This window comes from Schistocerca cancellata, chromosome 8 (assembly GCF_023864275.1).
Source record: "Schistocerca cancellata isolate TAMUIC-IGC-003103 chromosome 8, iqSchCanc2.1, whole genome shotgun sequence".
NCBI lineage: Eukaryota > Metazoa > Arthropoda > Insecta > Orthoptera > Acrididae > Schistocerca > Schistocerca cancellata.
Window position 1 is genome coordinate 425805667 of NC_064633.1, and position 27605 is coordinate 425833271.

The 27605-nt window shown below is 38.0% G+C and overlaps 2 protein-coding genes across 4 annotated transcripts in view; one reads left to right on the forward strand and one right to left on the reverse strand.

Annotated features, from left to right (window-relative positions):
* The window catches only part of LOC126094763 (3'-5' RNA helicase YTHDC2-like), a 287438-nt gene extending 273412 nt beyond the window's left edge, over positions 1 to 14026 (reverse strand). For both annotated transcript variants that reach the window (XM_049909315.1, XM_049909314.1), the window contains exon 1: positions 13798 to 14026. In XM_049909315.1, coding sequence (XP_049765272.1) covers positions 13798 to 13906 — 109 coding nt within the window. In that variant the 5' untranslated portion in view covers positions 13907 to 14026. The remainder of the gene's footprint in view (positions 1 to 13797) is intronic.
* Positions 14027 to 18007: 3981 nt separating this feature from the next.
* The window catches only part of LOC126095040 (tRNA-uridine aminocarboxypropyltransferase 2), a 53587-nt gene continuing 43989 nt past the window's right edge, over positions 18008 to 27605 (forward strand). Inside the window, exons 1-3 of one of the 2 annotated variants that reach the window (XM_049909711.1) lie at positions 18008 to 18253; positions 18344 to 18529; positions 25765 to 25960. In XM_049909711.1, the coding sequence (XP_049765668.1) occupies positions 18243 to 18253; positions 18344 to 18529; positions 25765 to 25960 (393 nt within the window). In that variant the 5' untranslated portion in view covers positions 18008 to 18242. Of the gene's footprint in view, positions 18258 to 18343; positions 18530 to 25764; positions 25961 to 27605 lie in introns of both variants that reach the window. The other variant, XM_049909710.1, reaches the window with a different exon arrangement.

The following is a 27605-nucleotide window of genomic DNA, read 5'->3' on the forward strand; positions in this document are numbered from 1 at the left end:
TGGAAAAAACAATAGCTTTTAGGTTTTCACAGTACCTAAAAAGAAAGGTCACATTGGCTAAATGTTACAAAGTCAAGCCAGTCAGTCAATCACACTATTGCCCCCCACTACTTGTTGGATCTGTTGTTCCATTGTTACTGAAAGCAGTCTTCAGATGTTCTAATTTCTTGATGACACTTCCTGAGTCAGAGAAGTACAAGTTCTATGAGTCACATTTCTGAGGATTACATTTGTTAGTGCTGGCACTGGAAACTGCCAGTGAGCAGACACAAGTTAGTATGTGCCTTTTGAGGTATTTTTTTTTTTGCTTGGACATCCAGACAGGGGTGCCTCCTATCCACTCCGGGTTACATGGTGAAGTTAATCCAGGATGCACTGAACCAAGACGTGTAAGTATTTGTTCAAGCTTGTATCTTTCATATCGCCATATGACAGTGACATCAATGTGATGGATCCAACATGTCATTTTCCAGTGGGCAGCTTCCACGGCTACCTACTTTGAGTGTTCCTTGTACATATCGGCCACAAGCAGCAAAAAATGACAGCCCATGATAATTCCACTGTTCTATGCTAATATAATTTGCTGTAAAGGCAAAGAAAAATTTCTGACTGATGAGCTAAAGGGATTCTTCCAGAGGAACTCTTATAAAAAGAGATTAAATCAGAGCTAATAAAGATGTTAGAATCTTTCAGCCTGAAAATTTTGAAGAGTTGCACAAAATCTACAGAGCATTAGTGATCTTCACAACTCTCAATATGAGAAATTGTTATATATGATAAGTTATGTTTTATTATTAATTAAATAAGATCATCTACATCAACTATGTTGCTATCTTGAGACAAGTATATTCATTGGCACCAACACCAATTCAACTTAGCATTGGTCAAAGTAAGTTGTGACACTGGTTGAATTAGAGAAATGGAGATATTGGGAGCAGACACAATTTTGGCATTGCTGATGATTCTGTGACTGTTGGTGACTCCCTGGCACAAATACCAGTTGATACTTCACGACTTCTCCACAATGCAAAGAAAATTGAGCTGGTGGTGAGTGATGATAAAACAAAATATCTCATTGTATCATGCCGTCAAGCTCTCCATCCTTCCATTATTGTTGATAGGCATACCTCTGAACAAGTTCAAGAATTTGAGTACTTGGGATCCATACTGACTAATAAAAGTGAAGTGACAAAAGAACTCAATCAATGAATAATAAAAGTTACTCATTTGTTCTTTGGTCTGAATAATTTATTCAAGTCTTGACTGATATCACAGAAGAATCAGATTCAGCTGTACACGACATTAGTACAGCTCGTACTTTTACATGTTTGTGAAACCTAGGCTACTTCAGCAACAACTGAAGAAGCAATCTGTGCCTTAAAGAGAAAGATACTTCAAAATATCTATGGGCCCATCTACAATACCGTAGTCAGTAATTGGAAATGAAGAACAAAAGATGATCTGTACCAGTGGTTTGGAAAGCCACACATAGGCTGAATATTAGGACAGAAGAGGCTACAGTGGTTTGGCCACATCCTTTAAGCTGATGGATCCTTCCCATACAGAGTCCTCCATTCTCAACCCGCTGGAAAATGACCAAGGGGACATCCAAGGATGCAGTGGAAGGATGGAGTACTAACAATTCTCAAATAAGTGGAGCAGACAGTGGTGGAAGATGAAGCTACAGACGCAGTGATGGACTACCATCTGCAGTACATATCGTACATATCTTCTCTGCTGTGACTGGTTGAATTACTTTTTTATTATGCTTATGGGTCATTCCCCATTAAGGGACCAGGGGTCCCCATTCAACCATCCCCAAATCTAACAAAATTTGGTGTGAAGGTTCTATATGGTCTTTGATGGTTATATATCAAATTTCAGTTCAGTATCTTCAGTGGTTGAAATTTTAGGGGCTTTTAAAGAGAGGCTACTCATCTTTGCATCACATACGAAGGTGCAAAAGTGTCAAGTTTGTTAGGCTTTTTTAAAAGTTCTAGCAGACATTTAGTCATTTGCTTTAGAATACATACACAACTTTTTATGCTGAGTCACACCATGGCAAAAATTAGGATTTAGCCACACTTAAATATAGACACAAACTCTAAAGTGACTAAAAAATTCATTGCGCTATTCTGAGAGCCAAGGTTTCACCGACCACTGCCACTTTTCATATGAACCAATCACACCAAAACTTCAGAGGGCTATTCCTACCTATGATGTCTATACATGGACCAATTTAACTAACATTGGAGGCCTAGATGAAACGATATGCGTCTGCTACGTTGGCCAAAATTTTTGAGATGCAAATTTTAGGGAATTTTTGAGGGGCAACATCTCAACTGTGCCTTTTTCAATCCTTTTTTCTTACCACAGCTGGAGAAAGCATGCTTTAAGCTTTCAAAGCTATAGTGTTTAATTAATGACTCTTGTATTTTGATGTGTAAGAATACATTTCAAAAGTTATTATTTTAGCAGTTCAAGAAGACTGAAAAATGAAATATTTTACTTATTAAGAGCCACAATTATTTTTTTCTTATTCAAGCATAAAAATCAGTTTCTAACTTTAATTTAACACATGTTAAAAAAACAAGTATAGTGCAAAAAACAGCAAATTTTCAAAACAAAATTAGTAGGCAGTTCCATTTTTTGTTAACGACACATTGTAGATAACTGCACTGTCTTCCTGATGACGATGCTACTAAAGTCACAAAATTATTTTACTCAGAAATTTAGCAGTCTTTAGCAGTTGGCCAGTGGAAGGTATGAACAGAGCTGTGTGGGTGGATAAAGCTGATAATTACATCTTGTTGTTCATGTGAAACTTCACACACGTTTCAAACACACCAAAAATTGTCATACATACATCCAACATACTGTCCTGGTTGTAAACTTGCAATTGATATTACTGGAATTTCTTCATCTGCTTCGAAGGCATTAACTGTGACTGTGGTGACATCGTTGAAAACTCTGCTTACTCTGAGCTGATGACAATTAATTGGCTTAAAATGGTGATTTTCTCTTGTTCCAGATATTGTATATATATATATATATATAAAAACGTTATGTCTGTAATACTATCACCACAGAATTTGAACAAATCATATGGAGTCAATATTTGGTTATCTAAGGGTCTCTGCAGACTAGCATGGGCTGTCTTTTTTGCTGTTCCCCCAATGCCATCACAAGGTGATTCACCATGGCTTGTTCCAAAAAAATTATACTTGGCAGTGCTGCCAAAATTCTTTTTGTACAAACATAAATTAATGAAATTTTTGAAATTCTTCTACTGAGCAGCTGAACCACCACTAAGGTAATAAATGTTCTTATTGTTTTGAATCTTTGTCTTTAAATATGCTATTAACTTTATTTGAAACACATGGACGACAATAGTATCATGACGGAGACAGTCACTGATCAGACAAATGCTAATACTCTGAAATTCTTTGCCACCAAAACAGACAACAATTGGATGTAATGTGGCCTGATTATTCTACCAATCAAATCCTTACACAGTATCTTGAACAAAAATGAATAATTCTCAGCAAAATCCATCAATATAGTACGGATCCACTGCTTGTATTCCATTGTTTTGTCAGGGTCATAGTCTTTAAAAGCATCTTCAAGAAAAGCCTCTAGTTGCATTTTTCCTGGACATTCCTCACAATGTTGCAGCATACAATCTTTTGATTCCAAACTGCATACAGTTTTTTTTCACATTAAATCCTCATAGTCATCTTGGATGGAAGCTGACATTTTCATCAATTGCTCATACACATAGTGAATGTGATCCAGAAGCACCAACTGTAGTACACCATTTCGGTCTTAGCTCACAAAATTTTGAGAAGCTCAGTTGATTTCCACATTGCTTACAATAAGCGATGAATATTTCTTACAGGTTACAAAGCAGCTGGCCTTTCTGCTTGTGAATCTTTTCCCAATTTACTATAACTGTAACACAATCCTATTTGCCTGGAATAAATGAGAAAAATCAATCATCATAAAAAAAAAAAAAAAAAAAAAAAGTTTCCTAGCCTTCTTCACAATTTTAGTTGAAACAGCAAATTCTTTAGCAATTTTTTTCAATAGTCCAGCAATTTAGAGCCAGGGTCAAAATTTACTGCAACTGCTCTAAATCTGAAGCTTAATCTTAAGTTTTCAATTAAGATGTCCAAATCTTTATATTTTTGGCACACTTCTAATTGTATCTGAGCAATATCTACTTGGCTCACACCAGCAGCTGTGGCAATTACATTAGTAATGCTGCCTTGGACTTTCAGAACTCTGCACTTCCGGTATCCCATTGAGTCCCTTTTGCTGATCCATTTAAGCTTTAACGGTGACTCTCCAAGTGATGATAATGAAGTATTAGCAGGAAAGCAAGCATCAACAACACCTATGTCTTCAGTGCATGTGATTCTTGCTTATGCTGGTGGGGTGATTCTTTTTGGACCACTTCATGTCTACATTTGGTACAAATTTTCTGACCAGGCTTAAAAACTTCATTAGTCAGTAATTTCAACCTATTGCAATGTTTACTGGCATCAATGCCTTCTTGGTTACATGTTTTTCTTTACCAAATGGGTTGCAGCAAGTCTTCAGGAGCAATTGAAATTCTGTCAACAACAAGGCATTAGAGGTATGAACAAATTTTGGCATCTTCAGTAAAATCAAGCCCAGACCTACGTCATAGAAGCTCCTTGTCCACTGGCAGCATTTCCTTAACCGATTGTAGTTGACTTTTGCCATAATATGATGGTTAGCCTGTCAAAACATACTGTTTAAATGATTACCTTTAGCTATAACAATGATGATTTATTATTCAAACACTCATTACTCAACACTTAAGATTGTACAATGTCAACACCAAATAGGGAACCAAAAGTTTCCCCAACTTAAATTCCCTCATATTTCCTTGATTTCCAGACAAGTTTTAGCATTTTTCCCTGACAAATTCTGAGATCTGATGGGTAATAAAGACTGAAGTTGGAAAAAAGAAACAAAGGGACTTCTCTTCTTAAGTACTAACATCAATGTCTCTTTAATGAATCATTTTTAGATGGAGAAAGCAAGCCAAATGGTATATCTTTTTCATTAAGACCACTGATGTTATTTTATTTCAACAAAACAAAACACATTTGGTGACACAAATATGCATTTCCTTGGAGTCGCAAGACAGATTTAAAATACCTTCACAGATTTCAGAAATAACTTCAGAAAAAAACAGGTCCCTTGAGAGAAGTTGAGAAGGCAGGGAAGAGTTGTGTAACCAACACTACAGGTGACCACCAGTAAAATGTTGATTCTATTATGTTTGTCACTGTCCGTTACTACCCACTGTGTAATGTCCACTATTTTAGAGGAATTTAAAGTTATTACTGGTATTTGGTCTGTCTTCTTAGCTGAGTGGTAACGTTTTTGCCTGCCATAGAGTGGGCCCAGGTTCAATTCCCGGCCGGGTTGCAGATTTTCTCCACTCGTGGACTGGATGTTGTGTTGTCCTCATCATTATATCGTGATCACCGACACGCAAGTCACCCAATGTGGCGTCACCTGAATGAAGACTCGCAACCTGGCGGCCGAACTTCCCCAGATGGGGACTCCCAACCATCAACGCCACAGGATCATTTCATTCTACAGTATAGTGTAATTTTTCTTTCAAGAAATATTTGAGTATACAGCATACAACTGCCAACGACTGCCACAATTTTCTTCATCTTAGAAATCGTCCAAACTTTCTAATATATGAACTACTTTCAAAGTGCCAAAATGTACTAGAATAAATAAAACATCTATACAATGTCATACTGTAGAATGTACTTGCGGTAAGACAGCCGCAATTCCTGAAATCCATCACCCATGGCCTCTGGCCTGGCGAGGAGCACTGCAATCCTGGGTCCATGGATAAGCCACGAAAATCCACCGCATTACACCATACACAAACAGACCCAGCCTGCGAGCAGAGTGGTGAGATCAGATACAACAGGTAGGGCCTGCACATTAGTGGGAAACGATGGGCTTCAGATCAGCAGGCCCGATCCATTAGATATACTTGTAGAAATGGCCTGCAGTTTGGCCCGTTGTTGAAGTCCACTTGTGTGGCCAGCTATTCACGCGTCACAGACACCGTGTTGATTAAATGAGACTGTGGTGACCAATCCATGCAACAGATAACATGTGCGAATACTCTGAGAATCAATGCTAATGAGGATAGGTAACAACTAATTGTGAAGATGGTCACTTAGCCGCAAAGGGAGGGTAGAAGCAGTAAGAATGAAGGAGTAGCGAAGCACAGCACGTACTCAGCTGCCTCCAGCCAGCAATGATGCACGACATCTAAGGAAACAAACCATTTCATCTACTGAGACAAAAATGAAATTTTTCCAGTGCCCCCCCCCCCCCCCCGATATATCCCTGATTTCCCTGACACGTTTGAAATTCTCTGATTTCCAGAACTTGTGGCAAACCTGCCAAATGCCAAAGATTACTCAGCACAGAAGACGCAGACTGTGAAAGTTGCCAATAATGAAAGCAACAATTGAAAGTGGTGATTCAGCAATGTAACACTGTTGCGACGATAGAGCCTTAAAAAGTATTGCTGTTTTATAATACCGATGAAAACTGAGTGACAATGCATATTTGCATCACCATGCATTGTAGGGTTACAATGTTCTAAAGCAACATAACATTCCATCATGATCTTCTACATTTTATAATATTTCATAATCTTAAGAATATTTTCTGAGGTTTTATTATATTTATATTCTATATGGTAAAATAATGTAAAAACACTTCCTATCAGCATGGTTACATTTCCTAAACCACAGGCAAATCTTATAAACACTACAATTACATAGTTTTTGATTTACAGCTTAAAATCGTATTAATTTTTTTGTATTTATCGATAAACCATTTTCCTTATTTTTGATAGGTATTCTTCCTCATGAATATGCAAGATCCAGAAATTAAACAATATAGCTTTGAAAGCTTAAAGCACAATCTTTCCAGATGTGGCAAGGAAAAAAGGATTGAACAAGACAATTGAGACATTAACCCAAAATACAGCCTACAATTTGCACGCACAATATTTTGGCCAACATTGCAGATACATATCTTTTCACCGAGGCATCCAATGTTAATTACACTTGATCTATAGATATCATAGGTAGGACTAAGCCTCTGAAGTTTCCGTGTGACTGGTTCACATGAAAACAAGCAGTGGTCAGTCAAACCTTGGCTCTCAGAACAGCACGATGAATTTCTAGCCACTTCAGAGGCTTGTATCCATATTTAGGTGTGGCTAAGTCCCTAATTTTTGCCATGGTGTGTTTCAGCATAAAAAACTTGTCTGTGTTTATTAAAAGCAAATGACCAAATGTCTGCTAGAACTTTAAAAGAAAAAGCCCTCAAAAATTCAACCACTCAACATACTGGACTGAAATTTGGTACATAACCACCAAAGACCATATTGAATCTTCACACCAAATTTCATTAGATTTGGATTTGGTCAAGTGTGGACACTTTTTAATGTTGTTTCCTTTGACATGGAATGAACATTATTCTAATGTGTTCTTTTACAATCTGTATAGCATAATGACTTCTTTTGACTTTGTAGTGGGTTATTTCTCTTATCTTTTCTGCTGTAGGTTTTACAGGCCTATCAACATGATGAATGAAATCTTTTATTCATTATGATTATGATAAAACTCGTGTTGTATTTCTTACTTGTACTTGTGAAATAGTATTACTTATGGTAACAATACTGGCTTTACACTTTATAATTCCTTGATGAAGATACCCGCATTTGGAATCCAATAGTTTCTTGTATTCAACCAGCAGCTGATCTTGCAGAATTTGTTGAGCTAAGAATATTTACAAGTTACAGGGCATCACCTGCACACAATTGTGGGGAAATATATTTCATGAAAAGAGAAGAATTTATGGGAGATGTTATAAAACACCTGCAAATGTCATCTGTACTGTCATACATTAGTCACAAATGAGGCATAAACAGTTTTTTTGATCAAAATTATTTTTAAATGCGACGACATTTCAAAACAGAGAATACAGAGGACAGTAAGTAATTCATTCAGAAAAGGGTCAATTAACTACATGATGTAATGGTTCTGCATTGCTTTCTTCATATTTCATTCTGATTAAGTCTGGTTTGTTGTCACATCAGTCATAACTGTAAAAACCTGGGGATTTAGAAAAGCATAAAAAACAACTACAGCAATATATGAATTCTCAACACAACCTTAAATAGAGTCTTTCAAAAGTTATCTGAACTCAAATACATGGTTGCAATCATTTCTGTCAAAAAGTTGAAATTAAACTCTGGGGAGAAGAAAATTGGGACACAAACATTCATCAGAGTACTGCACACTCCTCTGAGATACTGTCAGTCAAATTTGGTGTATCACAAGGCCCAATCCTGGTTGCTATACTGTTTCTGCTATATACTGGTGACATAAACAAATGTAAGTACTGTTAAGTTTCTAGGCGTATGCTTTGAAGAAAATCACACAGAATTCTCCTGTAAATTATATTACAAATAAGTTGTCAACTCTATATTGTGTTCTAACATAATTTCATAAGACTTGGCATTAAGACTCTACCATCTGTAAGCATTTACATAAAATATCATTTGCAGAGAGCTGCATCTTAAACAAAGACAGCTCAATGATATTATAAAGAAACATTCAAAGTTGTGAAAGCATGCAGGAGGCTAACGTATAAGAGACTGAGTGCAGAACCACTTGTAACCAGAAAAATGTGCTGAATGTTAGGTGTGGAAGCACAATAACTCTTCAGTTGAAGTTAAGGGAACAAAAATGCCAAGAGCTTCTACATATAAAAGTAAAACAATTTTTATTAGAACAAAGCTTTTATTACACAATGAACGACATCTTGAAGGTTATAAATATTGATTAATCTCACAATAAATGGTCTCTTATGCCTGATAATGTCGTGTCATGTGTATGAGGTCTTAAAGCAAGTAATTTGTTTGTCCGTATTAATTGCTGTTATTGCTTATAGCATGCTCTGTCATGTTTCACTGAACCACACATTATTTCATCTTATACTAAAAACAAACTGCATCCCATTTGAAGAAGTGCAAATGCAATGTGATGTCTGTTACATTCTTGTATTATTCCAAAGGTCTTCAAGTAACACATTAAATTGAGAGGAAAATAAATAAATAAATAAATAAATGAATCCTGAGTAACTGAAATGTCCAGTCTACTATGTGCGAATTCATCTCCTGTAGTCTCATCCAGTCTAAGATACTATATATATTCCACAGTTAGTTTGAATCTAACAGAAAACTCAACAGTCCAATACAAATTCATAGATAGTAAAAAAATTAGTTATAGCAGCAACTTATTAAGATCATGTGCTGAAATGTACAGAAAACCTATGTGAAGGAAATCTACACCTACCACAGATTAAGTGAAGTCTTTTATACCTCTTCACCAACTCAGAACCAAACTGTCAGCGTACAACATAACCTACACCTCGAGTTATGCTACAGATCAGTCTGTCACCATAACCTATATTCCAAAAATTAGGGTCAACTGAAAGGTGTGATACAAGTCATCAGCTAGGACTCCTGACATACCTGTGTAGTGTAGTGCAACGTTATGGTTGCGCAGCATATTCGAAATGGATCCTATTTGAAGAGTGCATTTTGTATTCCGTTGTGGCACTCTCTTTAGAGTTAAATGTCAATGTTTCAAAGTTGCTTTTGGTTAATGAGTAATTGGACTGGGGCAGTGCTATTTGCTGTGTTGTATATTACTTGCCTGCTTTGTATTGGAGCTGTTTTTTTGTAGCTTTGTTAGTGAGTTATTGGTTACAGATTTGTTTTCAGCTTTGGAATTGTTAGTTCTGCATGCTGTTAATGGGCAGAGATTTAATTTTTATTTTGCGTTTGTTATTAGGTGGATATGAAGAGGAAATTCAGCAGTAGCTTGTTGCATGTCACAATGGGTGAGGATACAGTGACATGAGTACTGTTTGCACATTTTTACAATTTATTTTCTATTATTTACTGTAACAAGTATGGTATGTATGTTTAATTTACATGAATGGTACTTTTCTGCTTGTAAACAACAATTGCTTTTAACGGTATTTTTATGCATTTGGAGTTAACAATCCGTAATTATTATCAGTGAGTACTATGGAGTTTCTTCTAACTATTTTGACGAAGTTGGGTTTCCAATAATAGTTAGCTCTGCAAATTTTGATATAGTAAACTTTGTTCTAGATATCTTAATTGATGTTTCTGATAATATGTGGGGTGTTCAATAAGTAAAGCAACACTTCTCTTTTCTTTAACGCAGTTTTTTTTCCCTCAGTATTCCAGTAAATCAAGCTATTCCCCACTCTTTTGGCTAAAAAGCCATATTTTCCAACATAATCTCCATTCAATGTGACAGCATCATGCCATCTTACTACGAGGGCCTGTATGCCTGCAAGGTACCACTTTACTGGTAAAGGTCAGAGCCAATGTCTTGCTACATCAATAATCTCTCCACCATCCATGTATTGCTTCCTCCGAAGTGCATTCTTCATTGGGCCAAATAGATTGATGTCAGAAGGTATGAGAACTGGGTTGAAGGATGGATGAGGAAGCACAGTCCAACGAAGTTTTGTGAACTCCTCTCGGGTGCATGAGGCCTTATGTGTCAAGGAGAAGAAGATTGTTTGCATTTTTGTGGCGACGAACATGCTGAAGTTGTTTCTTCAATTTTCTGAAGGTAGCACAATACACTTCAGAGTTGACTGTTGCATCATGAGGAAGGACATCCAGCAGAATAACCACCTCGGAATCCCAGAAGACCGTTGTCATGACTACCAGCTGAGGACGCAGCTTTGAATTTTTGCTTAGGAGGAGAGGTTGTGTTGTGCCACTCCACGGATTGCCGTTTTGTTTCTGGTTCAAAATAATGAATCCATGTTTAATTTCCTGTGCCAAAGTATGACAAAAATTTGTCACGATCAGTCCCATAATGTGCAAGCAATTCTGCACAACTGGTCATCTCTCTTTTACGGTTTTATGTTAGGCAGCAAGGAACCCAGTGGGCACACACCTTTGAGTACCTGGCAGGTGAGTCTCCCAGCACGACCAACAAAGAAGTCCAGTTGTGCGGTGATGTGCTTGATTGTGAGCCACCAGTCACCTTGAATGAGTGTGTCTGCATGCTCCAACATTGCAGCTGGCCGACACCCCGCTCAACGAGTTACTGCACTTTTTTTCATATCTGCAATGCTCTGGTTTTCTGCCAAAAGAAACTCAATGACAGCTCTCCCCTTGGAACACGCCTCCATTACAGATCCCATTTTGAAGGCAACATATAGTGCTGCCACCAACTGGAACTCCATGGAACTACAGGGACTGAAGTGGGAATATTCCATAATGTCCTGCAACAAATTCCGCAATTTTTCAACCAAATTTGCACAAAGAAGAAAGGGGAAAAAAAGTGTTGCATTACTTCTTGAATGCCCCTTTTAGTGTATTGTGGGGTTTGTTCTAGCAACATAGGTGAAATACAGTTTTCAATAGCAGTTACTGGAACTAGTTGTGGTTACTTGGTATCCCGAACTCTGTTCTAGTTAGATACATCCAGTGAAGTTTCTATACCATTATCAGTTTTTACAGCAAGTTGCAGTTCTGTGGAATCGCGAACATTGTTTGAGCCATATAGGAGAAGTGAAGTTTTGATCAGAGCTTCTGGAGAGAGTGGTGGTTTCGTGGTATCATGCACTCTGTCTGAGCTATATAGGTCAAGTGAAGTATTTGATACCATTTTTGGAGGAGGTGTGGTTTCGTGGACTTCATTTTCACTATATGGGTCAAGTTAATTTTTTGACACTAGCTTTTGGAGTGGGCTTCGTTTGAGCTACATTAGTCAAGTGAAACTTCTGATAGGCCTAATACTTTTTTGCAGATTTATTTGTCTGTTGGGACCATATAGTTCGGTTACTCCATTTACATTAATTGGAGTTACCAACAGTAATTTTGTGGACTATTTTTTCTTTTTTATAATTTTGTGTAATGATGGCTTACTGGATAATTGCGGAAATTATTGTTTGGATATGTCTTTCATATTAGTAATGACACTTATTTTGCTTGTTCCTTAAAAAATGTCCCATTGGGTTCACAATTTCCTTTGTATTACTTCTATTACAGTTTGTACAATGGGACTGTTTTCTTATGCTTGTGTCTTGAATGACAATGTTACTGTCACTATACCGCATAAGGCGAAATGGTGTCTGCCACCTTGATGACATCACTGTCAAAACTGACAGCTGGTATTGGAAAAGAAATACTGTCAGTGTTATGTTCCTTTTCTGTTTGTACAAGTCTGTTATCACACAACACATCAAGTACCAGGACAAAGCTGACATTTGTTATCAGTAGGTTCAGCTGAACCAAACCTGATTGTCTCTCAATTCTATTAGTACTGTCTATACACAGCCAACAATGACATAATATTTTATTTTTTGGTATTAAGAATCAAAGCTAAGCTGGTCTGTAGCAACCAATATAGCAGGCCTTCTAGGGATGGTACGTTTATTATAAAATTGACCATGACTTTTTTTTATTTATCCATGCATCATGATGCATGTCAGTACAGATTCTGCAGAAGTAATTACAGTTTCTAATTGATTCCACTGTTTTTACGTATAAATGTTCTATAAACCATAGAATAGGCTACAAGTAGACACATGAACATAAGCATTAATCTAACTACTATTAAATTTAAGAGTATAGTGTTGTAAACCAAATTAATGTTCCATCTCACATAAATTGGTCTCCATAATTTCTGTACCAGGCACCAAATACAAACAAAATAAGAATTAATTTTAAATTATGGTAATTTTTATTGTAGACAAAATTTGTTACACTTGACATTATTTGTTCCCCATATACTAAACCATCCAATAAAAAATGGTTGAAGTAGTTTTTTGGAGACATCCTCCCTGAGCGATTCATTAATTTTGACTGAGCTGCACAGTTCCTTCTACTGTATGCTGCTTGCACACTTCACACTGCTGTAACATTTACTGTCTCTGGCTTGTTAGGTGAATTTCAAAACGGGTTCTTATGCACAAATGTAATCTTCTCTCAGCTGTATATTCATGGTACAAGTAACATTCTCAGTTCTTTGAAAATTAATTGGAAAGCTGCGGGTTACCAATCGTATCACGACCTCCACTATTCACTATTTCGTGATAAAATATTTTTTGTGGTAACATGCAGAAGCAAAGTCATATGCAAAGACAGTGTTAACCACTGCAAAGTAGACAGTTCTTGTAGCCAAGTCACTACTGCTTTATCTATCCTATTCAAGGCGTAATCGTAATGATAATTACTTAAGGTGAACTTTTATTCTTTTACTATCGTGAGACTTGGTTCACATGCAAATGATGGTAAAACACAAACATGTGCCATTAAATCTGCTAACGGTTCGAGTAATTGCATTTGAGAAATAGAAATTACTGGCAGGTAGTGGAAACAACACAACGGATTAGGTCTTATTACGTGTTTCAACCGTATCCAATTAATGCTATTCCTTGTAATAGCCAGTGTCTTTGGTGGAAAAAAACGTTATCTCCGCAAGATTATAAAACGCCAGGGCAATAATTAACGTTCTTTCGAGGGTGGTATGCTGCTGGGCGTGTAACAATGTAGAACAATTAAACTTAAATAAAGCATAAGCTCTCATCATCCCACGTCCATGTCTTCTACACGGAAGACATTTGTGAAACAGTTGAGGATAATGTTACCTTTGCAATCTTCGGATTTCAAGAATTTCTTCAATCTCAAATTAACAGCTATTCGTACTTCTTCGCCAACTAGGTCGGCAATATTTGACCCCATCTTCTTTTTTGACATGGTTGGCGTTGAAAGGGAACTCTAATAAAAACAAAGCTACAAACTGATAGTATTTATTCTTGATGACAAACTCCTAAAATTTAGTTAACAAACAACGTAAACAAAATTCCCAAAGCACTACATGCCGGATAAGTCAGTCTGCAAAATTTTCAAAGATATTCCACATCCTTGTTACAGTCAGTGAGCTCACTGTCAGAGATATCACCTTGGCAACTGCGATGAATCGCTACACTGTAGTGATGGGCTAAACTGCGATTTTCCGATATCAGTGATTTCTGTGAATGCTACTTTTCAGTATCTGTTATTCTTAACTGTGATTTGTCGCAGTTAAGAGTCGCAGTTAAGGAACCAAGTCGCGTATCCCTCCGCCACTGCTATTTCTGCGATTTCTGCTACTTCCGCGATTTCTGCGACTTCTGCTACTTCTGTGATTTCTGCGACTTCTGCTACTTCTGCGATTTCTGTGACTTCTGCTACTTCTGCGATTTCTGTGACTCCTGCGATTTCTGCGACTTACCACCGCATGAAAAAGCTACATCTGTCCACACAGAAAATTGCATCTCAACAAACATGTCATTGGTAAGTATGTTTTACGTTTGTTCTTCCGTTGGCTTTAATCTTGTATTAAAGAAACAACTGTGAAAATATTAATAGTGTAATTAATATGTAAGTAGCCATACAGTACCGTAATAGTTCGTGTTTAGAAAATGAATTCTAACGTATTGTTATGTTCCCAGGTACCCGAACTACATTTCAGTCACTCAGTAAACTGATAACTCAAAATATCATTGTCAGCAGATCTGGAGAAATTGCCACTGCGTCTTTAGACCGTTTTCGTTCTAACAAGGGAACAGCCCCATCGCACCCCCCTCAGATTTAGTTTATAAGTTGGCACAGTGGATAGGCCTTGAAAAACTGAACACAGATCAATCGAGAAAACTGGAAGAAGTTGTGTGGAACTACGAAAAAAATAAGCAAAATATACAAACTGGGTCGTCCATGAGTAGCATAGGCAATATTAAGGGCACTGTGAGGCGCAGAGCTCCGTGGTTAGCGTGAACGGCTGCGGAACGAGAGGTCCTTGGTTCAAATCATCCCTTCACTGAAAATTTTAACTTTTTATTTTCATCCCTTCACTGAAAATTTTAACTTTTTATTTTCAGTTTATGTGAAAAACTCTTATGTTTTCATCACTTTTTTTGGAGTGATTATTACATCCACAAGAAAACCTAAATCGGGCAAGATAGAAGAAACTTTTCACCCATTCGCCAAGTGTACTAGTTAGGTGGGTCGACAACATATTCCTGTCATGTGACGCACATGCTGTCACCAGTGTCGTATACAAAATATCAGACGTGTTTTCCTGTGGAGGAATCGGTTGACCTATGACCTTGCGATCAAATGTTTTCGGTTCCCATTGGAGAGGCACGTCCTTTCGTCAACTAATCACACGGTTTTGCGGTGCGGTCGCAAGACACAGACACTAAACTTATTACAGTGAACAGAGACGTCAATGAACGAACGGACAGATTATAACTTTGCGAAAATAAAGAAAGCAAAATTTTCAGGGGAGGGCATATTTGAACCAAGGACCTCTCGTTCCGCAGCCGGACCATGGCGCTCGTCGCTTCACAGTCCTCTTAATATTGCCTATCTTACGCATGGACGACCCAGTTTGTATATTTTGCTTATTTTTTCATAGTTCCACACAACTTCTTCCTGTTTTCTCGATTGATCTGTGTTCAGTTTTTCAAGGCCTATCCATTGTGCCAACTTATAACTAAATCTGAGGGGGGTGCGATGGGGATGTTCCCTTGTAAGTGTTTTGATGGACTTAATTACTTAAGTGAGATCGTTCTTGCAAATGTGAAATATACCCCATTGAGTGGCTTTCATTACAGCAAATATTAGCAATCTACTCTGCCAATTATATTGCTTGTAATTAGTGACAGCAAAAATTGTTTAATAATCCTTGTGATTTTGCAGACACAGTTCTGGTTGCTGTACGTATCTATCCACATCAAGGCTGTAGGGAGAGACTCGTGAAGATTCAAGAGAGCTCTTAGAGGATTTGCAGTTTAAAAGTGACATTATTGCGAAATAAGTGTGCAGATGAGTGATTAAACTGTGTTTTATTGAAGTTGTTGTGCGATTTTAAAGGAATAATAAATGTTAAATACGATGAGCGAATAATGAAAATCTCATTTTCCACATGTTAAGCCGTCCTATACCCTTAATTTTCCGCCACATATCTATTGGTAAACACTTGTTGGAGAGTGAAATGCCGCCCCCCCCCCCTCTTTCTCCACAATCTTGTTGTGACACTGACCTGTAACATATCCCGAAGTCTACAATATGCATTTTGAGGCTGTTGATACGAAAGTGGGAAGTACAGATCTTACAGTTAAATCAGGAATAGCTTAAGTGAATTCCTTGAAAGTAACACAGGAAAAGCTTACTTATGTAGGTGGTAGTAGTGTCAGCAAAAAGTTCTTGTGTGTGAAGTTGCCATGTAGAACACCAGGTGTAAAACTTTTCTCCCGAGTCTTGAACTGTGTCGGAACAAAAGTGAGGCATTCATATGACTGTTTTCATTTCTCTACACTTATACAGATGTCTGAGTTCTGCTGCGTTAACATTGCAAAGTCCTGTAGCCATGTGGAGTATTAACCAAAACTGTCATATTGGAAGCAGAATCAAACATATTTGTTACGTTACTTGATATTTTCAGGAGAAAAAGGCAATGTTGCTTCTTATTAATATAATACATTCAGAGTCACAGCAGTATTTGACCAACCATAACTGATGCTGAATGTGCATGTCATCATATAATATGAAGGGCTTATTTCAATAGTGGTACAAGTCCATTACCTCCACTTTACTGTCTATAATGCTTCTGAAATTAATGATCCAAACAAACATAAATAAAGCTTCATTTCTAGCAAGAAGCCATATGCTTGAATATTTCTGGTATCTCAAATGCAGATTTGTCAGCGCTCATTTAACTTTACGACTCTGTATCTCAAAATGAACAAAAATGGACTTGTACCACTATTGAAATAAGGCCTTCATATGCACACACAGCACATCGATCTCGTGAGGCACAAGGCCTCAATAACGAAGTACGTACGTCGGTCAACAGATGACACTAGGAAAAGTATGTTAACTGCGATTTTTAGTTGCTACTTGCGACTCTTAGTTGCGATTTGTCACAGAAATCGCAGTTTGACTCGGTAGCGAGTAGCGTAGTATGAACTTTGCTCAACAGATGGCAGTGCTAACTGCGCTTTTTAGTTGCTACTTGCGACTCTTAGTTGCGATTTGTCACGGAAATCGCAGTTGGGACTCTATAGTGTATCGCAGAGATGGGCGTAGTACAAACTTTGCCCCACAGATGGCACTGTTAACCGCGCTTTCTAGTTGCTACTTGCGACTCTTAGTTGCGACTTGTCACGGAAATCGCAGTTAGACTCCATAGCGTACCGCAGAGATGGACGTAGTACGAACTTTAGCCAACAGATGCCACTGTTAACCGCGCCTTTTAGTTGCTACTTGCGACTCTTAGTTGCGACTTGTCACTGAAATCGCAGAAAGCAGTGCTAAATTCGACCAATAGATGGCTCACGTCTTTGAATATGAAATACTACTTGCGACTGCTAACTGTGACTGAAATCGCAGTTAGATTCTGTAAAGTTGCTACTGTGATATCTGTGACTTCTCAGTCACTGTGATTTCTAACAGATACGCGATTTCCTGCCCACCACTACTACACTGATTACAATTGGGATTCAGCTGAAATTGATCGACTTGTTTGTGGTCACAGATTTAAGAGTAGCATAGCCTCAGTTAGGTTGAAGGTGATAATTTGATTGTGCGTTGTACTCCAGTCAACGTAGGAAAATTAGGGGAAAAATTCTTGAAGTCGTGTGTTATAAACAACATACCACAGTCAGTTATGTTAGACTGTGATTGTAGTGCCTGTGATACCGCCATGGACTTTCAATCAGTAAATCACAGCTCATTTCTGGTGAGACACAGTACGAACCACAGTCATAGACGAACTATACCTTTAAACGAGGTTCTTTCTGACAGCTCCTCTCTTTGGCTTGCTTTGTGAAATGATTGAAGCATCTTTCCATGTCACTGCTTTGGTTTGAACATTGTGTAATGTGTATGTGTACTGTGAATAGGGAAGTTCTGTTGTTCTGGTAATATTTGGTTTATGTCTGTTTGTTCGGTTCTCGAACCTAAACTAATCTGAAGAAATGAGCGACATAGATGACGTCTGGGATGATTTATCAGGTTTACCAGCCGATCCACCTAGAAAGAGAGAAATATGTCCAAGCTGTAGGTATGTTTTTTTATACTACAATGTATAACTTGTTACATGTGAACGGTACGGTGTATTTTGATTTATAAAAACGGTAATCATTTTAGGAGACCTGCTGTTGTTTGCTGGTGCCCATATCTACCGAAGAACCCACTGGATATACAGTGTCGTTTGATTTTACTCCAACACCCAGCAGAGGAGAAACGTTGCCTCCGTACAGCCCCAATGCTTTCATTGGGACTTTCACCTGGGAAATGCTTGATATTCAAAGGGAAAAAATTTCCCCTGAACAAGTATGCCAACCAGTATTTCTCATATCATTAAACTTGTGACTAAGAACTCTGTTGTTCTTGGAAGAAGTAGGGTGCTGTTTATGTCTGTAGCCTTTCAGCTAACTGTTTTTTTAGGCTTTTCTCTCGTCTCAGTCACTGGTAGGCACATAAACGGCGAACGCTACAGGAGTCAAAACGCAGTAGGATTTTTGGTTGGTGGTGATGCTGGAGTTCTTGTGCATGAGGATCGTTTACCATGTATCTACTTTTCTGAGAGGTCGTAACGTAATTGATAATTGTAGTTGCATTATTCAGCATTTTCTGCAAATTTGAAGCATTGGGACTGCCGTGATGGTTATAAATTTTGCTGACACTCTGGCCCTCTCTCAGGTACAATTTGCAGGTATTAAGTAATGCATAGGTTATGTCCAACAGGTAAGATTTTACATGGTTAATGTTTGTTTATAGCGTGATGCTAGTTGATATCAACCCTATAGACTGCTTGCCCTTATTGTAAAGGCCCAACAGACAGCTTGATGTTGCTTAGGCTGTTTTCATAATATTGTTAAATTCCATCCTTAATTTTCCATTGTTTGATTTTTGCTAAGCTATCTGTAAGACTGCTACCAGTTCTTAATTAAATTAGGTTTTTTTTGTGCCAAGGTTTTTTGAAATAGTAGGTAAGATTTGGCCACAGTAAGAACCTTATACCTAAACATTTTATGAAATTTGTAACTTTGTGATTGACAGATTTCAGTGACAGAGGCAGTGTTATACATATACAATATGAATATATTGGAGCTTAACTGTATAGTACATTCTTAGTTGGAAACTGATTGACAAATAGGCCTATTAAAGGTTTATTCCTTTAAATCCATGTATATGTTTTGGTTCTTTCTCTTTCAGTTATGAACTTCATATTTACAAACAGTGTATTTTAGGCTTTAACATTTATGTTCATGCAAGTTCTAATTTCCATAAGGATGTTCTTTGAAAACAGTGTAGCCTATAAATATCCTGATTGATATGGATTGTTATTTGGTGGCATGTACATTGTGCACTTTTCTTATTAGTTTTTGTTGTAGAACAATTGCTTAATGAAATTGAACATTAGTTATAGTCTACATTTTGATAAATACCCTCAAGGGCCAAAACAGTATGACCACCTGCTTAACCGCTTATCTGTCTGTCTTTGGAACGAAATAAATCACTGATTGCATGTATTCGGGATCTGGCAGTTTGTTGGTAGGTTTGTGGAGGTATGTGTCATTAGATGTCTATGCACAGTTCATGTATTTCACATAAATAGTGGGCCACTGATTTGTGTATATGGGTGATGGCACCCAATAGCGACCTCGATGGATTCCATAGGATTTACGTCGCCAAATTTGGTTGTTGAGACATCAATGTGAGTTCACTTTAATGCTCCTCAAACTATTGTAGTATGGTTTTTGTTCAGTGACATGGACAGTTACATTGCTGAAAGATGGCATTGCTGTTTGGGGGGGGAGGGCATCGAGCATGAAGGGATGCAGGTGGTTCGCAGTTGTCAGCATGTCTTAGATTACTGCCGCAGGTCATATGCAAGCACAGCAGAATGTCTCTTTTAGCATAATATTGTTCCTACCAGCCTGTCTCTGTGGTGGGCTGCACATTTTGAACCACCGTTTACCTCAATGACAGCCTTTGTGGAGATGACCAGTGACTTAGTCTAGCAAAAATGTGATTCACTTGAAGAGTTGACACATTTCCGTTGATCGACGGTCAAATCCTAATGGTGTTGTGCCCACTGCAATTGCAATTAACAAAGGTATTGGTTCAACATGTGAACAGGTAGGGATGGTCTTCTGTGGAGCTCTATGTTCAACAATGTACAATGAATAGTGTGCTCGGAAACACTTCTGGGTGCGTCAGCATTGTGCTCTTTGGGCAGAGATGTCACAGATTACCATCTGTTCTACTTCATATAGAGACAAGTCTCTGAACCCCACGTCCTGTGAAGAGTCATGTATGTTCAGTCACTTAGCACCTAGTGCCAGTTTCGCTGTCCTACCTCTTTCCACAGATATTCATGACAATTGCATGTGAACATTCGACTAGCTTTGCCATTTTCAGGATACTCATTCATAGGCTCTGTATAATAATAACAATAATCTGCCCTTCGTCAAAGTTGCTTACCTCAATGGTTTTGCCCATTTGAACACAAATCTTTGCTAGGGTGATCCCCCATCCGTTTCTGCTCTGCTTATATACTTTTGTTACCATATCACGTGCCTACAACACCGCCAGGCAATATCCAACGTCACGGTAGGCAGTGGTCATAATGTTTGTCTTATCAGCATACATTAGATATTTTTCTATTCGAACTACAGTGACTGTCCTCTCATTAATTGCCATTTTTGTGGCTGTACCTATCTTACAACCAGCACAATTGAATAGTGTTTCTGTGTGATCAGCCTGATAGGGTTCCGTAAAGAGTGCAGTTAGACAAAACTACATGGCCAATTCCTTTTGCTGCCTTCCTTGCTGCCCAAACTTCCCTTATTCCCTCGCTGTGTTTCTGTTTCTGGTCCTCTGACCATGCTTCTTGTCGGCTTCGTGTCTTCGGCTCCATCTTGGTTGCCTTTTTGGTTGCACATATTTCTTTCATCTTCGGCTGTGAGCTTGTTTGCGTTCTTTGGTCCATTTTACGCCTGTTCGTTTGTCACTGCGTATCTCATGTAGTTTACTTTTCTTAATGATGATTGTGAATTTTATTCTGTCGTTTGTGTCTGGTGTGATGTTGAGTTGGTTCAGGTAGTTTTTCTTTTTACCTCTACCATGCATTTGTTGTTTCTAGTGGTTATCCAGTCAAAGACCTGTTTGCTCAGTCTGTGTGATGGCATTCTGTATAGGTGTCCATAGAATTGTAGTCTGCATTTTCTAATCTTTTCTGTGACTGTCTCCGTATGTTTGTGTAGTTCATCTGTAGGTTTCTTGATTCATATTCCATTGTTGTTAGTTGTGCCAAATATTTTCCTAAGTATTTTCTGTTCTACTTTTTTTAGTTGTCTGATAATGTTTTGCAAAAACAGCAACAGTGATTTTATAATGTTACTTAAAATCCGTCTTGATTGCAATTTTTTTTATTCATATGACCGGTTTCAGTTCATTCAGAACCACCTTCAGATCTGATATTTTAGTTACAGGAGTAACCCGTCCAAATCCAGCAACTTTCACATGCTACGTCTGATATGTGTATGCCCTAGGATCATTGTGGTCTCTGCTGCATACAGTGCTTTGGGGAGCACCACCATGTCGTAGTGGCATAATTTGGCTTTTTGTGAGATAGACCTATTGTTGTAATGATTTCGCATTATTTTGTATGCCTTGTCCAGTTTAGTTTTTATTTCTTCGTTTGAGTCTCTGATATGTCTGTTCATTTGTAGTGTTTCACCAAGGTATTTGAAGTTTGCCGTTTTGTAAATCGTGCTGTATTTTGTGTTCAGACATGAGAGTTTCTTTGTGATCATAAACTGTGTCTTTTCGTAAGAGATCTGTAGTCCAGTTTTGGAAGCGATGTTGTGTAGTTTTTCCGACAGCTTCTTTTGTTTTGTTTATACCTTTCGTGACGATCGCCAAATCGTCTACAAAAGCCAGGCATTTAATCCGTAGGTTTCCTAAGGTTATCCTCTGTTGTGACATTTCCTATTCTTTTATTACCTTATCTAACACTAGATTGAAAAGGAGAGGTGAGAAGCCATTGCCCTGTTGGACACCTGCTTGAATTTCAAAGGGCTCTGATAGTTCCTCACAGAACTTTACTAGGGAGGTCGTGTTGGTCAAGGTTTCCTCTATGATAGTCCTTGTTTTGTTGTATACTTTTTATTCAGCTAGAATTTTGTAGAGAGTTTTCTGGTTTTAAAAATTCCTATGCCATTCCTGCTTCAGTCCAAAGTACCCCTCTTCTGTCAGCCCCCACGAAATTCTCTATATTTGACCCAACATACACACAGTGCTATCAAGTAATGTTTCTGGTGGTGGTGGTTGGGGGGGGGGGGGGGTGGTGGGTTTTGTGTGCCATGTCCATGGAATTAAGAAAGCCATATAATCCTCCTGGGTTGTGCCAGCTCAGGGAACTTGTCTGGTTTTGACTTAAGTATAACTGTTTTAGTGTGGTTAGCGCCACCAGCTCTGGGCATGTCCCAGTGACCGCTGTTAGTGGGACACTGTATCATGGAGAACACGATATTGGTTTAACTACCTGGTTGGCAAGGGTGGCAAAAATTCAGGACTTCAAGATGTGCTATGCAATTAGAAGAATGTTATTAGTGGACAGTTGTGGCATCTGTTAAACCTTAGTTGATGGTTGTTAGGTATGCAGGGCTTTGCCATGTATTGTCGTAGCATTTTTTGGGCCAGAAATAACCTGGTAACTTAGAATTACACAACCCTCAATAGTGTATGTGGGTCATTTGGGATTAGCAATACCCCACTAATCTCAAGGGGTCAGTGATTTGGAGTCTTGTTGAGAAATAATCATCAGTATTTGAAAATGATCACAGAATATAAGCTGTTTTCATGGTTAATGTATGTTATGATTATGCAGTAAGTAGAATGCATCTCTGAAAAGCTGTCCCCATTGTACTTGAGCACATTACATTTAGGTCTGTTTTAAAACTAGTTAATGGTATAGTAGTGGTACTCTACTAATAGTGACTGCATCTTAGGGGATTAAATGAAGCTTTCAATACCGCTACGCCAATGTACAACCACACTCGCCTTTCAAGCAAACCTCTACGTCTGGCTAGCATGGAACAGATTAGTCTGTTACCACAGCCTTCTTTCAGAAAAAAGTCAGTTTTCTGTCCTTTTCCTTTTTTGCACATGTGAAGTCACAGGCCCCAACATCATTACTTCAAGGGATGAAGCTGATAACTGTTATTGATATGTTTAGTTGTCCCCATGTTAGGCATCACAGCTACTATGCATTGTTACTCTTGGGGAGTATTCCCATATATTGTCAATCACATCTCCCATAAGCTACAGTTTGTCTGCGTGTACAGTAAGTTACTGCATACCTCATGGGTCCACATTACACTGTTTCATTCCACTACCCTGTCTTGGTGTAGGAAAGAACTTTGAGCATCAAGTGGCTACTCTCACAGATTATATTTTCTATTGAGTTTAGGACATAATTTGGTAATGAGGTAGGGGAGTTGTTCTGTGCTCACCAAACAACAAAGTAAGTGCTAGAGTCACAAAGAAAGGTGTAACAGTGGCACCCTTCATGATAGTGGTTTCCTCTCACAACACAGATACCTATATGAACAAACCTGATAAAATGTGGATGACGATGTTAAGATTCATTACGGCAAGAAGTTATAAATATTGGGAATTTTCGAATGTGTTGTCCGAGCAAGCCACAAATATAAAAAAATTAAACATTCTTGGAAATAAAACAACATTTAATATAGGATACACATGTTTAGAAAGAGAACAAGTTGTAACAAAAAGTGTTGTATTTGAAATATGGTGGTACATTAAGGTGTACAGGTAACATTCCATGTTCTTCAGTTGCAGTAATCTCTTTCATTTCTATTTGTATGATATTGCATTATGTACAAATGGTTTTCTAAATTTTTATCCCTCTGGGAAGCTTTCCACTTTAGGATTCACAAGTAGTCATTATTGGTGATATGTATAGTATGAAGCTTTACTTTGAGTTTCAATGCATCCTGAGTCAACTTTTACTGTTGTGGTCAAAAAAATTTACTTCGGTGTAGCAGAGAGGACACTCACACAGTTAATGGTTTGTGCACAAATTACTTCTTGTAATGATCAGTTTCTTATGCCGACTTCACAATAGGCCTAATGTTCATAATATATGTGATGTTTCAACAATGTACTCTATGAAATACTGGAATAGATTAGCTATATGTAGTTCACTTGTAGCACTGCTCCGCATGGCCTTTTTTTTCTTTTTTTAATGTTCGATACATTCTTCGTCAACACTGAAGACATGAGAAATTAATTAAACATACAGAATATGGTTACAAATTTATTAAAAACATGTCTTGTAAATTCGTGACATCCTGTTTTAATTAAGGTGACTTTTAGGGACATAATGTAAGTGGGCCAAAACTTAAGTAATAAAGAGAAAAGCAGATGCAAGTTGCCTTATGAAGTACAAATGGATATTGTAGGAGGAGGAGGTGGAGAAAGAAGAGGAGAAAACAGAAAACTGTAGCAAAGATTTGTAATATACTGAGCACTGAAGCTAATGGAGAAGTATATGACATCATAACAAATATGGGGTGATGAGAATGAGAGGAATTCCTCTATTAAGAGAAAGATGGGAAACAAAAATTGGAAGGGGAGGTGGTGGGTCAGGATATTCAAAGATAGTTGATTCGTAAGCACTATGCCAGGTTCAGTCCAGAGATGGACAGAATTAGAGGTAGAATTGGATTAAGAGGAAGAGAAATGAACAATGCAATTAAGGACACGGGGAGGGGGGGGGGGGGATAAAAGCAATGAGGAAATGGTGAGTGCCCGTTTATGTGTCCAACCACTTAAGTGGCGATTACTCCTGTGGAAAACACTGGGCGAGAGGGGGGGGGGGGGGGGGCTGGCATGTTACATGATAAACATCATGTGTGGTTTTGCAAGTTGCTTTGCTTATGTTATCATGGGATTTACTAGTAGTGGACCAGGAGTAGATGGCATGTGGGCAAATTGTAAGCACAAATAATTGTCTGGGTAAGGATGATGGTTTGAGAATGTCATATTGTTTGACTTTTTGTTAGGTGTTGCAGAGGTTAAGTGACAAAGGACAATGGGTGGCCTGAGTAGGATATCAGGGGGAGATGATGTAATTTCATGGCCTGGCTTGAGTGAGTTGTCCTCGTGGAGTAATCTGTTGAAGCATTCAGAGTCAAAGGGTTGCTCCTGCATCTTTTTAAGTGATACTTGTATTGTTCAAACTGTGGGGGGACGATATTACCAAGGGAATTTGTTTGTGAATGAGGTCTGTGAGGTAGTTGTGGGAGAGGGAAGTCTGGGAGAGGTTGTTGTTGATGTGTAGGTATTAACAGATTTTTATAGAAGCAATGATAGAGAAATGAGTATGATGACAAAAATTGGTTGCTGAGCTGATAACTTTTTTGTTGATCGGCATAATGGGGACATAATCTTCTCACTGAACTTTTAGGCTATTATGCTTAGAAAATGTCCTGTTTGTTTATTTCTGAATGAATTGGTTTGTACTGTTTCAGGCACATTGGTCTGGAAGAAATATTGAAGTCACCGGACGCACTGCTTTTGTATCCCTCCAAGGATGCTGTTGAAATCTTCCGGTTGCCTTCTGTCTCTGAGAGAAAGTCTCCATATGATCTAATCGTGATTGATGGAACATGGCCTCAAGCGAAAGCTATTTTCCATGCCACACCTCTGTTGCACAACATCAGACAGGTAAATATTTGTAATAAAATGGTTAGTGTTATTAAATAACATAGAAATTACATGTGAAAAATAATTTGGAAAGGGACACAATATAAGACTGAGTATGAGGATGCATAGTTTCCAGATATCAAGAAAGTATTGACTAGAATAGAAACCATAGAAACAGGAGGAGGATTGTATTGAATCTTGTGCCTTTAGAGTGATTGTTCCTCTCTCTTGGAAGAAGGAGAAGAAGAAGAAAAAAAATGGAAATCTGTGAAAGTAATCTAGAGACAGAGTAACCTAGTACAATTGTACTCTGTCTGATTTACTGCCAGGAAAAATGGATTATTTTTTAAGTCTTGCTATCTGTTTTTAAGATACTTCAAAGGAGTATGCATTTGCTTTTATTGTTTGTCATATAGTTTTGGCTCCTGCTTCAGAACTATTTCCAATTGTAGATGGTTCATTCTTTGGGTAGCAATATAATTGCAAATTTTCTAGCATTATTTTTTGTTTATGAACACATACTTGCTTTGTTATTTTAGAAACATAAATTTCCATTATTTCCCTTTGTGTAAAAGTTAAGTTCCAAGTAACACTAAGACTTCTTGCCATGAAAGCCATATTATCTCAAAGAAGATTCACATGTTGTTTCTATATATTGGGTCTCATGGTTTCCCACTAGCATCACTTTTATCATTTTAAATTAATTTAGTGGATCAGTATGCCAGAGAATTGTCATTGGTGTATTGGATATCTGGTCTATTGTGGTACCATATGGCTTACAGCTGGTTCAATTAATCCAGGTCACAAAAAATTTCATATGCTTAATTCACTGTCTGCCGAAGACCTTGATGCCATGTTAAGACTGGTTCATGTCAGACCATCAAAGTTAACTGCTGTTGGCTTGGCTAACACTTGGATGGGCTATCGTCCAAGCCTGCTGAGCGCTATTGGCAAGCAACCAATTGAGGAGCTACTTGATTGAGAAGTGGCGGCTGGGCTCATGAAAACTGATAATGGCCAGGAGAGCGGTGTGCTGACCACATGCCCCTCCTCCACATCCTACGACACCTGTTGGCTGAGGATGACACAGCAGTCAGTTATGCTGTTTGGCCTGCTGAAATCTTTTCAGATGGAGAGAGTCTCTTTACTTTTTGTACATAAATGTATTTCATTATCACAATTTTAAGTCTGACTCTACACAGATTTGAGAAACAATAACGATTAAGTGAAGTTTCTTAGGCAAACATGTTTTGAACATTCACTTTTTAATCACATAAAAAATCCTTATATCTTGCAAAACTAATACAAACTGTAGGATTTCAGAAGTAATTCTAAAAGCATCTCTGTCTTACCTACCTACCTACATATATACATCTCGCAGGTGATGTGATACATTCTTCTGTACTTGTATTGTATTGTCCAGAATATTGACACCTGTTAGCTGTTCACCTATGTTATTTACTTTTAATGGGGTAATGAATATGTTTTCACTTCCAAGCTCATTGTACTACTTTTACTTTCATTATTTCTGCAGTACTTTTCAGTACCATTTCACTCTTATCTCAAGGCAGTAATCTTCCAGTCTGCTAAGAAATTATACAGTCTGCATTTGTTATTCTTCATCCCATGTAGAGATGAAGGCAAACATACCAGAATGTAATGAATA